This window comes from Patiria miniata, unplaced genomic scaffold, assembly GCF_015706575.1.
Source record: "Patiria miniata isolate m_02_andy unplaced genomic scaffold, ASM1570657v1 HiC_scaffold_29, whole genome shotgun sequence".
NCBI classification, from domain to species: Eukaryota; Metazoa; Echinodermata; class Asteroidea; order Valvatida; family Asterinidae; genus Patiria; species Patiria miniata.
Window position 1 is genome coordinate 7,070,247 of NW_024037068.1, and position 17,790 is coordinate 7,088,036.

Genomic DNA, 17,790 nt, shown 5'->3' on the forward strand with positions numbered 1-17,790 from the left:
TCTCGATTTTTACTGTTTGTTTTCCATCTGTGTACTTTAATACCATACATGTTTTCCCAGCTCCATTCCCCTCAACCCGTCCCTATCACTCCCTCCCTTCCTATGCCCTTTCATGATGGTTATTCTTTAAATCTCTGTGTAATTTTATTTTTTATGTAACTATTCTGCAATTCCGCTGCTGGCGGCGATAGAATAGAACAATAAACCATTAATAATAATAATAATAATAAAAAACATATTTGGTTTAAGCCAGTCAAATATCCACACAGAGGCAATTAGGCTACCCTCATCCCAATGCCTAAAATTAAAAACTTGGTCCCATGGTCAATTTGACCTCTCTTGTGAAATTATTCATAACTCTATAAAAAAAATATCAGATGTTGACGTTTGATGTCTCATTTTAAAGTGGAAAAGAGTATCTTTCAAACCATACCTATATATTAGGACCTATCTATGTTGGTTACACATTCTATGTCAGGCAACCCGTTATATTTTGTTTGCATTTTCTGTATTTACCAGGGTTATTATGCAGGTGCACAAACGCTGAGGTCAATTGTTTGAAATTTCCATTTCTACCTTAATCCCAAGGACTGTTTTCAATATCCAACAGATGTCATCATTTCATATGGTTGTCTGAATAAATGAAATTTTAATTTAAAAAAGAAGACGAACATATTTGAGAATTGTCGCCGTTATATGCTGCATTGTTGGTGCCTAGGGCCACGTGATACATAATTGGGCTAAGTGCGCGTACAATATAGCTGCTTCTCTTTCTATAATACCTGTCATTCTGTTCCTGGATGCTGAAGCCATAGGATCACTTGCGGACACCGTAACTTCAATTCGTGAGTTTATCACACCATTTTTTCTACATGTTGAGAGCTTAAAGTAGCCATGCGTAATTACATTAACAAAAAAATGGATTCAATCATCGTCAAAGGATGAAAACGTAGTGGAGATCGGGGAAGCATCCCACCCGTAAGGGGGGGGGGGTCAAAGATGGGTAAAATAATTGAAATATACTTAGTACGTTGTTTGATCAAGTACGAATTAATATAGGTCTACACTTATGCACTCGACTGCATTCAATATCCATTTGAATATCCATTTGAAAAGCAAACTAAGAAAAATAATTTAATATGAATCCTTATTTTGAACAACAGTTTATAACAGGTGTTTCTTAGCTACCTTGGCTTACTCTGTTATATTCCTAAAAGCACGATAATTCACCTGTTACGCATTTTGCTCGTTTCAAAAATAATAACAACACTCAATATCCCAATAAGAATGTTCCAAACCTAACCGGTTCAGGTTTCAGCTCTGTGGAGATAACGCCTCTCGAGCACTCAGTGCAAAACCATGCACAGCCTTTTGAATATTACAAACACGATTTCATCCACAGCGCTCTTTGTTTCCCTCAATTACATTTCTTAATTTCTTCTAAATGAAAGCAAATCAGACGGAATGTCACCGGGCGTTTCTTAGCGCAGTACGATCTTTAATCCAGGCAAGATTGTACATTTTGTGGCAACTGTCGGGAAGAATATCGGTGCATTAATATTTGTCACCATTTTTTCTTCAACGCAGGCATTTTGAGATTGGTGAAGAAATTCAAGTCATGTCTGAAGCGGTACAACTTCCAAAAAAGTTGTAAGTACCATATATCTTCGAAGTTCAGATTATTTGTACATTTTTACAAAAATAGTTCTCTAACAATTGCTTCGTTAGTTGACGTAACTATCAAATCACTGTTAATAGGTCGTATCTTCGTGCGTTTGCGTTTACGTCGTTTGTCAGCGCGTCACATGTGCAATGCATAACGCCATATTTTGGTAGCGCAAAAACATCGTGCGTTAAAAATTCCTCCAAAATTCGTATTCTGTAAGTAATATAGTCAATTACAGATGTGGGAAATACGAGAAATATTGAACTGGAAATCACTTGCACCGAAAAAACTGTTTTTGTGCTAATAACAATCTTTTGGCTGTGCAAAGCGAAAACAGCCGTTTCATTCAATTCCATTCGGAGGTGTAATAGGGCGAGAGTAGAAAAATTATTTTTAAACTCGGATTTTGAAGAATTTGTACGTATAAAATAATGGGACGTTGGAGTGTTTATATGCAAAAGCGTCGGGATGCGCAGTTTTGACACAAAATATCTAGTGCGTCGCATAGAGTTCTCAAAACGTCATCTCGTTCGTTTCTATTTATGGTTATGAAGCTACTGGGAGTTTTTGGTTATTCTTGTCATCAAGACTGTTATTGTGGAGGTCGGGAGTTATTGAAATTTGATATTAGAGCTGGAATTTTGTTTCTAAAACTGACAACAGATTAGTAAAATACATGAAGTCTCAGTCTTATCTGGGTTCACGAAAGTTAGTGTACATGACCCACACTTCAAATATTGCCTGGTTAATAAATATACTCGGAATCCGGGTTCCGCCACATTTTCCTACGCTTCTCCGGGTCAAAATGACTCATATCTGACTCATTTTATAGCTTTAAAGCCTCGTTTGAAAGTTTATAAAGGTTGACCCCTTTTAAACTTCTATCACAATGGGCCTTATGCACGAGTCGGCCATATTGAATTGAGAGTGAGGTAAAATGGAACTTTTGGATCTTTCGAAGAGAAAAGAAAGCTATTTAATTACTAATAAACAGTCCGACGCCATCCCATTCATCACTTAACCCCATGCGCACGGGAAGCGGTCATGGCCGCGGCCGCTAATCCTCATTGGAATGCAGTTGCCACCTGTGGTATGCCGTGGCACACAGCTAGTGGGTAGTTCCACAGCTGCTGCTTTTGTGCAGTCCCGCTACCCCACAAAGGCTGTGCAGTCATGCGGGCCACTTGCTCTATGTGTGGAGGAATGTCCCCATCACACCCCGTGCTTAAGGGGTTAACGTTTTTTAGCATGAGGTGATAGCAAGAAATTGTTTAGAATTGTGTTTACTCGCTAAACACATTTGGTTTAAGCCAGTCAAATATCCACACAGAGGCAATTAGGCTACCCTCATCCCAATGCCTAAAATTAAAAACTTGGTCCCATGGTCAATTTGACCTCTCTTGGGAAAATACTTATAACTCTATCAAAAATTATCAGATGTTGACGTTTGATGTCTCATTTTAAAGTGGAAAGGAGTATCTTTCAAACCATACCTATATATTAGGGCCTATCTATGTTGGTTACACATTCTATGTCTGGCAACCCGTTATATTTTGTTTGCATTCTCTGTATTTACCAGGGTTATTATGCAGGTGCACAAACGCTGAGGTCAACTGTTTGAAATTTCCATTTCTACCTTAATCCCCAGGACTGTTTTCAATATCCAACGGATGTCATCATTTCATATGGTTGTCTGAATAAATGAAATTTTAATTTAAAAAAGAAGACGAACATATTTGAGAATTGTCGCCGTTATATGCTGCATTGTTGGTGCCTAGGGCCAAGTGATACATAATTGGGCTAAGTGCGCGTACAATATAGCTGCTTCTCTTTCTATAACATCTGTCATTCTGTTCCTGGATGCTGAAGCCATAGGATCACTTGCGGACACCGTAACTTCAATTCGTGAGTTTATCACACCATTTTTTTCTACATGTTGAGAGCTTAAAGTAGCCATGCGTAATTACATTAACAAAAAAACGGATTCAATCATCGTCAAAGGATGAAAACGTAGGGTAGATCGGGGAAGCATCCCACCCGTAAGGGGGGGGGGGTCAAAGATGGTTAAAATAATTGAAATATACTTAGTACGTTGTTTGATAAAGTACGAATTAATATAGGTCTACACTTATGCACTCCAACTGCATTGAATATCAATTTGAATATCCATTTGAAAAGCAAACTAAGAAAAATAATTTAATATGAATCCTTATTTTGAACAACAGTTTATAACAGGTGTTTCTTAGCTACCTTGGCTTACTCTGTTATATTCATAAAAGCACGATAATTCACCTGTTACGCATTTTGCTCGTTTCAAAAATAATAACAACACTCAATATCCCAATAAGAATGTTCCAAACCTAACCGGTTCAGGTTTCAGCTCTGTGGAGATAACGCCTCTCGAGCACTCAGTGCAAAACCATGCACAGCCTTTTGAATATTACAAACACGATTTCATCCACAGCGCCCTTTGTTTCCCTCAATTATATTTCTTAATTTCTTCTAAATGAAAGCAAACCAGACGGAATGTCACCGGGCGTTTCTTAGCGCAGTACGATCTTTAATCCAGGCAAGATTGTACATTTTGTGGCAACTGTCGGGAAGAATATCGGTGCATTAATATTTGTCACCACCTTTTCTTCAACGCAGGCATTTTGAGATTGGTGAAGAAATTCAAGTCATGTCTGAAGCGGTACAACTTCCAAAAAAGTTGTAAGTACCATATATCTTCGAAGTTCAGATTATTTGTACATTTTTACAAAAATTGTTCTCTAACAATTGCTTCGTTAGTTGACGTAACTATCAAATCACTGTTAAAAGGTCGTATCTTCGTGCGTTTGCGTTTACGTCGTTTGTCAGCGCGTCACATGTGCAATGCATAACGCCATATTTTGGTAGCGCAAAAACATCGTGCGTTAAAAATTCCTCCAAAATTCGTATTCTGTAAGTAATATAGTCAATTACAGATGTGGGAAATACGAGAAATATTGAACTGGAAATCACTTGCACCAAAAAAACTGTTTTTGTGCTAATAACAATCTTTTGGCTGTACAAAGCGAAAACAGCCGTTTCATTCAATTCCATTCGGAGGTGTAATAGGGCGAGAGTAGAAAAATTATTTTCAAACTCGGATTTTGAAGAAATTGTACGTATAAAATAATGGGACGTTGGAGTGTTTATATGCAAAAGCGTCGAGATGCGCAGTTTTGACACAAAATATCTAGTGCGTCGCATAGAGTTCTCAAAACGTCATCTCGTTCGTTTCTATTTATGGTTATGAAGCTACTGGGAGTTTTTGGTTATTCTTGTCATCAAGACTGTTATTGTGGAGGTCGGGAGTTATTGAAATTTGATATTAGAGCTGGAATTTTGTTTCTAAAACTGACAACAGATGAGTAAAATACATAAAGTCTCAGTCTTATCTGGGTTCACGAAAGTTAGTGTACATGACCCACACTTCAAATATTGCCTGGTTAACAAATATACTCGGAATCCGGGTTCCGCCACATTTTCCTACGCTTCTCCGGGTCAAAATGACTCATATCTGACTCATTTTATAGCTTTAAAGCCTCGTTTGAAAGTTTATAAAGGTTGACCCCTTTTAAACTTCTATCACAATGGGCCTTACGCACGAGTCGGCCATATTGAATTGAGAGTGAGGTAAAATGGAACTTTTGGATCTTTCGAAGAGAAAAGAAAGCTATTTAATTACTAATAAACAGTCCGACGCCATCCCATTCATCACTTAACCCCATGCGCACGGGAAGCGGTCATGGCCGCGGCCGCTAATCCTCATTGGAATGCAGTTGCCACCTGTGGTATGCCGTGGCACACAGCTAGTGGGTAGTTCCACAGCTGCTGCTTTTGTGCAGTCCTGCTACCCCACAAAGGCTGTGCAGTCATGCGGGCCACTTGCTCTATGTGTGGAGGAATGTCCCCATCACACCCCGTGCTTAAGGGGTTAACGTTTTTTAGCATGAGGTGATAGCAAGAAATTGTTTAGAATTGTGTTTACTCGCTAAACACATTTGGTTTAAGCCAGTCAAATATCCACACAGAGGCAATTAGGCTACCCTCATCCCAATGCCTAAAATTAAAAACTTGGTCCCATGGTCAATTTGACCTCTCTTGGGAAAATACTTATAACTCTATCAAAAATTATCAGATGTTGACGTTTGATGTCTCATTTTAAAGTGGAAAGGAGTATCTTTCAAACCATACCTATATATTAGGGCCTATCTATGTTGGTTACACATTCTATGTCTGGCAACCCGTTATATTTTGTTTGCATTTTCTGTATTTACCAGGGTTATTATGCAGGTGCACAAACGCTGAGGTCAATTGTTTGAAATTTCCATTTCTACCTTAATCCCAAGGACTGTTTTCAATATCCAACAGATGTCATCATTTCATATGGTTGTCTGAATAAATGAAATTTTAATTTAAAAAAGAAGACGAACATATTTGAGAATTGTCACCGATATATGCTGCATTGTTGGTGCCTAGGGCCACGTGATACATAATTGGGCTAAGTGCGCGTACAATATAGCTGCTTCTCTTTCTATAACATCTGTCATTCTGTTCCTGGATGCTGAAGCCATAGGATCACATGCGGACACCGTAACTTTAATTTGTGAGTTTAGTACACCATTTTGTTTCTACAGGTTGAGAGCTTAAAGCAGCCATGCGTAATTACTTTAACAAAAAAATGGATTCAATTATCGTCAAAGTATGAAAACGTAGTGTAGATCGAGGAAGCACCCCACCCGTAAAGGGGGGGGGGGGGTCAAAGATGGTTAAAATAATTGAAATACACTTAGTACGTTGTTTGATAAAGTACGAATTAATATAGGCCTACACTTATGCACTCCAACTGCATTCAATATCCATTCGAATATCCATTTGAAAAGCAAACTTAGAAAAATAATTTAATATTGTAACGTAAATCTCGAGCTGTAAGGGTTTCTGGGGAACGTCAACTTCTGTTTAGTTATTCCACACAATAAATAGACGATGAAATGTCCTTCATGATTTTGATGATTGGTTTATTCTGACTCTTGAACTTACACAAATCACTTGGTTTTGTACTAGCCTGACAATTCTAAAGATTCTTATTCTAAAAGCGCTGTCTATCGCAAACATATCCTTCCAGTAAGACCGCCAGACGTGAACTCCGTAAACCGCGCGAAGTAAGCCCGCTTGGCACATCTGTACAGGAGCTGATCATGCAGTGATCACGCGCGCGCTGTGCATCACGCGACCCCCAAAATGGCTGCCACAAAACTAGGTCACTGCACAGCGCCGCCAGCGGCCACTCCGCCACAATATTAATTCTTATTTTGAACAACAGTTTATAACAGGTGTTTCTTAGCTACCTTGGCTTACTCTGTTATATTCCTAAAGGCACGATAATTCACCTGTTACGCATTTTGCTCGTTTCAAAAATAATAACAACACTCAATATCCCAATAAAAATGTTCCAAACCTAACCGGTTCAGGTTTCAGCTCTGTGGAGATAACACCTCTCGAGCACTCAGTGCAAAACCATGCACAGCCTTTTGAATAATACAAACACGATTTCATCCACAGCGCTCTTTATTTCCCTAAATTACATTTCTTAATTTCTTCTAAATGAAAGCAAACCAGACGGAATGTCACCGGGCGTTTTTTTTAGCGCAGTACGATCTTTAATCCAGGCAAGATTGTAGGTAACTGTCGGGAAGAATATCGGTGCATTACTATTTGTCACCACCTTTTCTTCAACGCAGGCATTTTGAAGAAATGGCTAGAAAGGAACGACGTTCAGAAAAGTAGTAAGTACCATATATCTTCGAAGTTCAGATTATTTGTACATTGTTACAAAAATAGTTCTCTAACAATTGCTTCGTAAGTTGACGTAATTATTAAATCACTGTTAATAGGTCGTATCTTCGTGCGTTTGCGTTTACGTCGTTTGTCAGCGCGTCACATGTGCATAACGCCATATTGTGGTAGCGCAAAAACGTCGTGCGTTAAAAATTCCTCCAAAATTCGTATTCTGTAAGTAATATAGTCAATTACAGATGTGGGAAAAACGAACTTTGAATATTGAACTGGAAATCACTTGCACCGAAAAAAAACCCTGTTTTTTTGCTAATAATAATCTTTTGGCTGTGCAAAGCGAAAACAGCCGTTTCATTCAATTCCATTCGGAGGTGTAATAGGGCGAGAGTAGAAAAATTATTTTCAAACTCGGATTTTGAAGAAATTGTACGTATAAAATAATGGGACGTTGGAGTGTTTATATGCAAAAGCGTCGAGATGCGCAGTTTTGACACAAAATATCTAGTGCGTCGCATAGAGTTCTCAAAACGTCATCTCGTTCGTTTCTATTTATGGTTATGAAGCTACTGTGAAAATGTTTCCAGATTGATTGTTTACTGGAATAATATGTCTTACTTGTCCAGTGAAATAACTCCCAGACTTCATGGGCGTTCTTATGATGACGATACGGCGAGAATTGTGATAGACAGTGGATCCAGCATGACCAAGGCCGGCTTCGCGGGGGAGGACGCTCCAAGAGTCTCCTTCCCCAATATCGTTGGAAGGCCGCGTCACAAGGTAAAACGTTTGATCTTAAAGGGGTACTAAGGTCTGAAATCCCTGAAAATGTCATGTTTTGGACTAATGGATTGTTTGAATGTCCTATTTTAAAGATCATATTGAAAGGAAATAACCAAATGTCTAACCGTTCCAGAGAAACGACGAAAACAACTGGTTGTTTGCATTCGACGCGGCGGACATTGTGGCATATGCATACGTATTTCAAGCCGTGTATATTCAATGGACAGCACACGTTGGGGTGTGTCTGTGTGTCAAACACACAGCACCAGTACAACAATGTTGTTTCTTTCACGTCCGCTGAATGCGAACCACTTTGTGCGGTAGGATTCACAACTAGCTAAGCCACGCTAAATGTACTACCTGCACACGTCCCACATACGCTTGGCGCACTGTATGCGGACGTAATCAAAACCATTAACACGGCCGTCCGTCCGTATATTATTGAAAGTTTGGGATAACGCCCCGTATAAAAATGTTCTCGCTATACGCTATATACTGACTATTGAGTGTTGACCAATGACCGGTCTATCTGAATATGATTGGGTTTTTTTGTAGTCAACGTCACGTATTCCAAATGTCATGATTTTGTCTTTTTTTCATGACTGGTGATTTATTTTGTTAGGGTGTCATGGTCGGCATGGGGCAGAAGGACGCCTACGTTGGCGAGGAAGCCTCGAGCAAAAGAGGTATCCTGAACCTGAAGTACCCCATCGAGCACGGTATCGTCACTAACTGGGACGATATGGAGAAGATCTGGCATCACACCTTCTACAACGAGCTGCGTTCGGCCCCAGAGGAGCACCCCGTGCTGCTGACTGGAAAAGTCCTGAACCCCAAAGCCAAAAGGGAAAAGACGGCAGAGGTGATTATATGTTATTTTAATCCGCCACGGCACTTTCTTGGGCCTAATTTATGAATAAACAAAAATGAATTCAAACAACGAACATTTTATTTTGAAACATATTTTTTATTATAAACTTGTAATTGCATTGTCTAGATCATGTTCGAAGTTTTCAACGTACCTGCACTGTACGTGGAAATACAGTCTAAACTGGCTCTCTACGCCTCTGGTCGTACTACGGGAACCGTGCTAAACGCTGATGGGGGCGTCACCTACGCTGTGCCCATCTACGAGGGTAACGTCCTGCCGCACTCCATCACCCGCCTGGATTTGGGAGGGGATGACTTGACTGGCTATCTGCTCGGGATGCTGTCAGAACGAGGCTACTCTTTCACTACCGAGGGTGAGTGACGTACGGTGCCACCAGTTCTTTTTTTTTTTTTTAGTAATTGATCATCACAAATGGTGAGTTATGCCATTTAAAAAATAGACTGTTCGCTAGCCATCACCGTAAGAAAAACAATGCTTGATTTGTCCAACATCTGGCATAAAGGTACCTCATTATTGGTTAATTTGGGTAGCAATTGATCAAGTGTTGGAAAGAAATTGCCCGATTGCTGTTAGATGGTAGCCTATAATTTATGTTGAGGACCTTTTTCTTACAGGGATGGTGGGTTGCTGTAATACGGTTGATATACTTAATAACCACTTATATAGTATCAGTTGCTTCGACGTGTTCAACTTTCATGTATTCACCGTGCATGTGAATTTATGTTCCAACAAAAGGGAATTTAAAGTGCCTCTACGCTGCAAATCCAAAAAAAGTGCATTCGTCTATATTTGTTTCTTGTTTCATTTTCACTTAAAGCTGAGCGTGTGATTGTCCGTGATATGAAGGAGAAGCTCTGCTACGTTGCTCTTGACTTCGAGCAGGAGATGCAGACCGCTGCTTCCAGCTCCTCCCTGGAGACGAGCTACGAGCTCCCTGACGGACAGGTCATCACCATCGGCAACGAGCGGTTCCGCTGCCCAGAGGCCCTCTTCCAGCCGAACCTCTTGGGCCTGGATGGCTACGGAATCCACGAGGCCACGTACAGGAGTATCGTCAAGACTGACTCGGGCATCCACCGAGACTTGTACGGCAACATCATTCTGGCTGGCAGCTCCACCATGTTCCCCGGCATCGCTGAACGAATGCGGCAGGAGGTGCCGGCCCTGGCCCCGCCCGACGTGAAGGTCAAGATCATGGCACCCCCAGAGAGGAAGTACGCCGCGTGGATCGGTGGCTCCATCTTTGCCTCACTGTCCGAATTCCAGCCGATGTGGATCAGCAAGCAGGAGTACGACGAGTCTGGACCAAGCGTCATTCACAAGTCAGATTCCTGATTGGCTCACTAGTGTAATTTCTGATGAGCTAAATAACATGAATATCATACAACATGATAAATATTAATGAGGGTAGTGGTTAGAATAACTTTAAAAGGTGACGGTTGAAATGTTCCGTTCCACGAGACGGAGATGCTTTCTGAATTACCGGTGCAGCGTGCATATCCGACTCAATGAAATATGGACTCATTGGTAGCGTTGCGCATGCGCTATTTTTAGGATCACATACGGGAAAGTGACCTGTCACGTGCGAGGAATTAACCAATAATAGGGAAAAGGAGTCCGATTTGCATAGGAGTCGGATTATGACACCGGTATGTTGTGCGTATTTTGAGTTATCGTGCTCCAACAAAAGAGGGCGCATTTTTACTACTTTTGAGAGCCCCTTCCATATATAGACATCGAATAAAACCTGTGTACATGTCGCTGTCGGCACAATATTTACTGGGGGAATTCTGTTTGAATTCAGTTTTAGGCATTTTCTTATCTTGCACGAGCACACCAAAGTTAAGTACATGTAAACTTTTGTCCCGAGAGTAACCTAAAACTAACATGAAATCAGTTGTGGTTTTCATATGGATATTTTAATTATAGGAAATATGTAACATCTCGTGGTTTGAGTATTCATATTATATATTCCTCGGGTCGGAAATTTATGTTTATTACTATTCAGTTTGCAAGGTCAATCGTACAATATACAATTTATTAGTATAATACTATCACGAATTGAATTGCAAATTCTGGTTCGAGGGTTTTATTCAAAAATATTTATTTATTGAGGATGAAAGTATAACACACTACGAAGAAAAGTCTAAAAAAAAATGAAATTCTTAATTAAAATATTTTTCGCTTTATATAGTTTGTGAGTTTGTAATTTTTTGGTTATTCTTGTCAAAACTGTATTTTGGAGCTTGGGAATTTCTGAAATTTGATTTTGGGACTGGAATTGTATCGTTTTGATTTGCGGTGACACTGTGTGGTAATATAATAACTGCATAGAGATATTTAGTTACTTGTCCTGCTTATTATCAACTTTCGCTTAGTGGTTTTAGTTCCGATAAGAACAGTCCTGCTTTACGTTCTAAAAGAAGGTATATTTGGTCTTACACGCTAAAAAAGAGCGGAAGACACGATAATGTGAGACAATATTTACCAGGGTATTTATGCATGTGCATAAAAGCCGAGGTCAGTTCTTTGAAATTTCCATTGAACCTTACGACCAAGTCAGTTTTAATCTACAACAGATGTATTATGATTTCTTTTATGGTTGTCTGAATAAATGAAATATCAATAAGAAAGGGATACTATGAGAAAAGAGTCACCGTTATAATGCTGCATGATTGGTGCCTTAGGGTCACGTGGGTGCGCGTACAATGTAATGGAGCTAGTTGTTCTCTTCCTATAACACCTGTCATGCATTCTGTTCTTGGATGTTGAAGCCCGAGGACCACTTGCGGACACCGTAACTTCAATTTGTGAGTTTCACACTATTTTTCTCCATGTTTACAATTGTTTCTACATGTTTGAATTGACTAGGCCTATTAAATTATTCAATTATTCTTGACCTCAAGTGTTTAAATCCAACATTTTCAATGTCAAATCCAACACTTTAACTCTACCAACATGTTAGATGTTGGTTCAACACTTGCAAAGTTAACACTTTGAAAAATGTTACATGAAAATGTCAGCTTGTGTTGGACTTATGCCTAACATTTAAAATGCTGGATTCAACATTAAACATGCTGAATTTTTCACTTTCAAAGTGTAGTCTCTCACGACCAAACCAACTTAAGTGTCGGAATCAACACTACAGTTTTTAAAGTGTATAGGGTTAGCTGAATGAGGTTTGACTGTTTTCTACAGTCAACTCTAGCTCCAACTGTATATAGAATGTTTTTAGAGTTGTGCGTATCGGAAACAAACTTTTCCCATAGTCTCTGAAATAAACTGGTTGCGGTTTTAACAGTCAAGATCATATACATTTGTTGCATACGGGAATAAAAACAGTGCCTTATTTTTTCCACCCTTTTCTCTTCAACACAGGCTTTGAGATTGCGGTGAAGAAAACCAAGCGAGCACAATGTGTTTTTTTTTTGTCACTTCAACGAGGTTGTATTAAACTACCTTTTTTTCAACATTCACATACTTATGAGTAGAAGGAGGGGGAGGGTACGGCGACAAATCCCATTATCTCCCCCTATTATCCCCCTTCTCCTCTCCAATGATTCCCCGCCCCCTAGCCCCGCCCATCCCCTTCTCCAACGATCTCTGCCCCTCCCCCTCTCCAATGATCTCTGCCCCCACCCAAACTCCCAAATATATCTCTCCCCTCCCAATATCTCAGTCTCGGAATCGGCCCAAACCAGATCATTGTTGATCTTGTGTTAAAAAATAAAAAAATCTGTTTAAATACGACTCATACAAGTCTACTTCAACCTTGACTTACAAATATATGAACTCTGGGTGACGCTGCACTTCTGCACTTCAGTTCAGGTTAACACCTATTCAAATTCAATGAGTCGTGAATTGCTTTTGTTAGTTGGGGCCGTATGCATATGACTCACCCCATACGTCAGAAGCAAACAATGGTTTAGGAAAAAGGGTGTGCATACGTCAGCATACGTCAGAAGCAAACAATGGTTGCTAATTTTAGTTCCTATATAAGTGAGATGGCCCTTACAGCACTGCCAGAAGCATATAAGACAGAGTTTAGTGGGATCTGCCTGTACAGAACTGAACGTATAAGGAGACGACAATCAACATTACACTGGCTTTATTTTCAAATACAGGACCAACTCTATCTTTGCTAAAAAAGGTACGTATAGATCGCTGTGTATTTTTTTTAACATTCAGTGTGTGCACGTGAATTATGATTCAAGAATCAAACTGACGCCTGGCGCCGACGTGAAAACATAAGTTTAGATTATATTTGGAAGTCGTATGAATGTTTAACCTGTGTTGATAAACTCTACAGTAGGTTTTTACTCTTAAACCTATTATTTTTTTAAATATATTTTGCAGAACTGAAGAAGAACTCTGACAAGAGGAATTCTGGCAGAGAGGACTACAGAACATCTAACAACCAACACCCTCCACACACCACCTTCAAGCACACCGGTAAGCGACGATACAAAACCCCAGATGGACGAAGAAACGCAATACACCCACCAATGGAGCAAGCACAAGATAAAAAAAATAAGGGCACATAAAAAGTATCACCAAGAAAATGTTACATTTCTTGGTGAGTTAGAGGAACAAGGCCCCAGCGTATATTTATCAATACCCAAAAAACCAAAAGGAAATATTAGATCTCTATTAGATAAACAAACAACGTCTAAGCTTACTGGAAATGATCTGCATCTATATTTAATTGGTAACGTAAAAGAAGACTGTTCTCAGGAAAGCCACTGTCCTTTAGGTGAATTATCTGAAGTAAAAAACCTGGAGACAGCCCGTTATTATCTTGTAGCTGCCTATGATAGAGTTGCGCGACATGAGGCCCTCACAATCCGTTTTTATCTAGACTATGGAAGAGTACTTCATATTGCTCATGTAATTCATGCTTATGAGCAACCATTACAATCCTGGGATGACTGGGTAAAAGACAACGTAGGTATCCAGCGGTCTTACGCGAATAAGCTACGCGTGATTTCACATTTATTATGCGACTATCCCTTGTTTAGGCTATTAGGACTACCATTTTACAAACTTTACAGCCTTAGAAAAGAAATTAAACTTATGTTGCAAGTCTCACATATCGCCAATATTTGGAAACAAAGTACATATAGGACTACCTGATTATACATTGCTTTGTCATGAAGTTAGTCGATATGTTTTTGTATATAACCCATCGGGTACAAAGTGTGTACAAAGGCACTGCTTGTCACGATAACTAGACAAGGTTGATCGTTATATGAATCATCAAAGTTGTATACATGACAAGTGATTTCTATTGTATTCGGTCCGAGTATGACCATTTAACAATGGAGTGTGGTTTTATTGTATTCGGTACAAGGCTGATCGTTAAATGAATCATCAAAGTTGTTTACATGACTAGTGATTTCTATTGTATTCGGTCCGAGTATGACCATTAACAATCAGAGTCTATTTGTGTATGATTTATTAAGTGTGGTGCCTAGCAACGTGAATGCTTTTTAAAAAGACTTTGATATTGTTGTTTTAAAGTTTATCATTGTTTTTAAAGTTTATCACTTGTTTTAAAGTTTATCACTTGTTTGTAAATCTTAGTTAAATTTGTATAAATAAATGGTTGTAAATATAATTTGTTTCTTCAAGGTTTTTTTGTTTGTGTCTGAGTATTGTATATCCTATAGAGGGCGCCATTTATGGGTGTGAGGGATATCAATTATAAACAGAGGGCGGTATTTAATTTTTATGATAAGGGTTAATGTACCGATAAAAAACAGAGGGTGCTATTTATAGGCGCTAAGAGATCTGATTTTAATTTTATAAAGATAGGTGCTGTTCAATAAAAAAAACAGAGGGCGATATTTTATTTATTTAAAAATGCAATCATTTTTATTGAAGTTTATTAAATAGATGGAATACTTTGAGACGTCGCAACTTGGGGATCAGTGCGATCACCATATAATCATCGAGAATGGTTTTTTAGTTTGTGAAACGTGCGGTGAAATAGTCTCACGTTACTTTGATTTTTCGGCAGAAAATGCGCAAGAAGATCGTATCAATTGGTCAACTTTAAAAAGAAACAAAAGAAAAACTGTGGAGAAACTTATTTTTTTCTTTTTGTCCAGAGCAAGACTTAGAAGATGTCCAAGAAACAATCAACAAATATAACGAGCTCGTTAATTACAAAACATTGAGAGGAAATGGTTGCGTTAAACGGTCGTTAATAGCGGCGTGTTATCATCACGTCGTTGGATTAGACAAAGAACGAGTTAGAGATTTATTTAAAGTGACTCAAAATCAATTTAATAAGGCACTAAAAAGATACGATGACCACTACAATAAAGGCGGGGCCGAGGGTGTAGCCCTAAGAGGTGAAATAGAGGTATAACTCGGAGGATCGCCTTCATAATGTTTATTTACCGAGAATTTGAACTTGTAAGTTTTTCGATAAGAGATTTTTTTTCTTTTGCCAGCCGTTCGTCTACCCGCTTTTTAACTTCTTTTTCAAAGTCTAATTCGCTTTCTATTTTTTGAAGCTTTGTGCTGGTCTTTGTTCTAATTTTTTGAAAGGAACAAATTGCATGAAAAGCAAATTATCGTGCATTAAACAATACAATTATGTAAAAAAAAGTCAAAATGAAACACGTTATAACTGTTGTGTATGTTTCAAAATAAGGATTCATATTAAACCGTGCAATTTTGTTATTTTTCTAATTTTCTTTTCAAATGGATATTCAAATTCTTCTTTGGGTTGTGAGTGCTGTTATTATTTTTGAATGGAACAAATTGCATGAAAAGCAAATTATCGTGCCTTAAAGAATACAATAATGTAAAAATAAATGTAGCTAAGAAACACGTTATAACTGTGTGTATGTTTCAAAATAAGGATTCATATTAAACCGTGCAATTTTGTTATTTTTCTAATTTTCTTTTCAATTGGATATTCAAATGGACGAGTCGGCCATTTTTGTCGAGTTCCCCGAATGTATTCACTAAAGACTATTTTTGCAGGCATCAATGTAGCGTTACTTTACTGCCATTTTTAGGGAATGTTTAATCACAGCAGACTTGAAATAATAAGTCATCAACTTGCTTTCATTTCTCTTTGCAAGTTCAAAAAAATTAAGAATTTGAATTCAAAATGGCCGACTTGCGAAAAAGGCCCATAAGCGTGGGCCTATTGATTCGTATAATTAATCAAACAACATAAGTGTATATCAATTTTACCACCTTTGAACCCCGCCCCCTTTACGAGCGGGGTGCTTCCCCGATCCACACTACATCTTCATCCTTTGACGATAATTGAATCAATGTTTTGGTAATTTAAAATAGTGACGCTAAACTCACAAATTGAAGTGGTGTCCGCTTGTGATCCTCGGGCTTCGGCATCAAGGAACGGAATGACAGGTGTTAAAGGAAGAGAAGCAACTATAATTATTGTGTATTAAGCGCACTTAGCCCGATTATGTAGCACGTGACCATAAGGCACCAACAATGCAGCATTATAACGGTGACAGTTCTCAAATATTATCCCTTTTTTATTAATATTTCATTTATTCACACAACCATAAAAACAAGAAAATACATCTGTTGTGGATTTAACCTGCACTTAGTATTAAGGTTAAATGGAAATTTCAAAGAAGTGACCTCGGCGTTTATGCACGTGCATAGTTACCCTGGTAAATATTGTCACGCCTATCGTGTCTGCCGCTCTTTTGCAGCTTTTAAGGCCAAATAGACCTTATCATGTTGCCACCATTTCAGTCATGTTCCCTGTATCCAATAATAGTATTGATTGTTTTGGGTTTTTTATTTTACAAAAAGGAACCAGACTATGTTTCCTTCTTGCCTCCCTTTGGTTACGTTGATTTGAATGGGAAAATCAAGATGGCCACAACATGATGATGGTATATTCTTCCACAGCCTAGAGACAAGCTTCCAATTGCAGATCGTGTGTGGATCGAAGTTCACCAGGGGTCAACCTTTATAAACTTTCCAAATGAGCCTTTAAAGCTCTATATGAGTCAGACAAGTACCATTTTGACCGGGAGAAGCGTAAGTTTTGACCGAGAAAAATCATGTATGATGGAACCCGGCAGGGGCGTTAATCCGGAGGGGGGGGGGGGGGATGGGGTATATATCCCCCACTTTTTGACCAGGGGGGTGAGCTATTGAATCATCCCCCACAATTGCCGTGATGCGAACTAAATTGCGGACTTCAAGGCATTTTGTTGAACATCCGAACAACCAAAATGTGTTCAATAGCGCTGAAAAGTAGAGAAACGACGTACAAAAGCATTTAAAATGCGCCGTCATGATGTAACCGAGAGTATGCATAATGTAATATATCCTGAAGAGCTCCTCCTAGTGTAATGTGGTGTTCAGTCCCGTCCCCCCCCCCCCCAGGCTTTTCGAATTTCCACAGCCGGGCAATGTTTGCCCCGCCCCCCCCCCCCCCCCCCCCCACTCGCTGGCACAGATAAACGCCACTGGAACCCGGTCCAGGGGTCTATTTTTTAACCGGGGAATTGTTTAAAGTGTGGGTCACGTACACGGATCATATAGTGATGAAACTTTACCAACAAACACCTGAAATTTAACCTTCGTGAACCCAGATAACACTGAGACGTTTTAAAAATAAAAT

The 17,790-nt window shown here is 39.1% G+C and overlaps 1 protein-coding gene across 3 annotated transcripts; it reads left to right on the plus strand.

Annotated features, from left to right (window-relative positions):
• The first annotated feature begins 761 nt into the window (after positions 1 to 761).
• LOC119736058 (actin, cytoplasmic-like) lies at positions 762 to 11,793 on the plus strand. 3 transcript variants are annotated; one of them, XM_038210065.1, is made up of 7 exons: positions 762 to 845; positions 1,588 to 1,650; positions 7,435 to 7,479; positions 8,113 to 8,266; positions 8,892 to 9,131; positions 9,267 to 9,513; positions 9,979 to 11,793. In XM_038210065.1, the coding sequence occupies exons 2-7, from the start codon at positions 1,619 to 1,621 to the stop codon at positions 10,494 to 10,496; spliced, it is 1,236 nt and encodes a 411-aa protein (XP_038065993.1). In that variant the 5' UTR covers positions 762 to 845; positions 1,588 to 1,618; the 3' UTR covers positions 10,497 to 11,793. The 3 variants fall into 3 exon arrangements, with proteins under 3 accessions (XP_038065993.1, XP_038065991.1, XP_038065994.1); XM_038210063.1 differs by lacking the exons at positions 762 to 845; positions 1,588 to 1,650 and adding exons at positions 3,477 to 3,571; positions 4,316 to 4,378; XM_038210066.1 differs by lacking the exons at positions 762 to 845; positions 1,588 to 1,650 and adding an exon at positions 6,268 to 6,299 and having other exon boundaries at positions 9,979 to 11,792.
• The last annotated feature ends 5,997 nt before the right edge of the window (positions 11,794 to 17,790 follow it).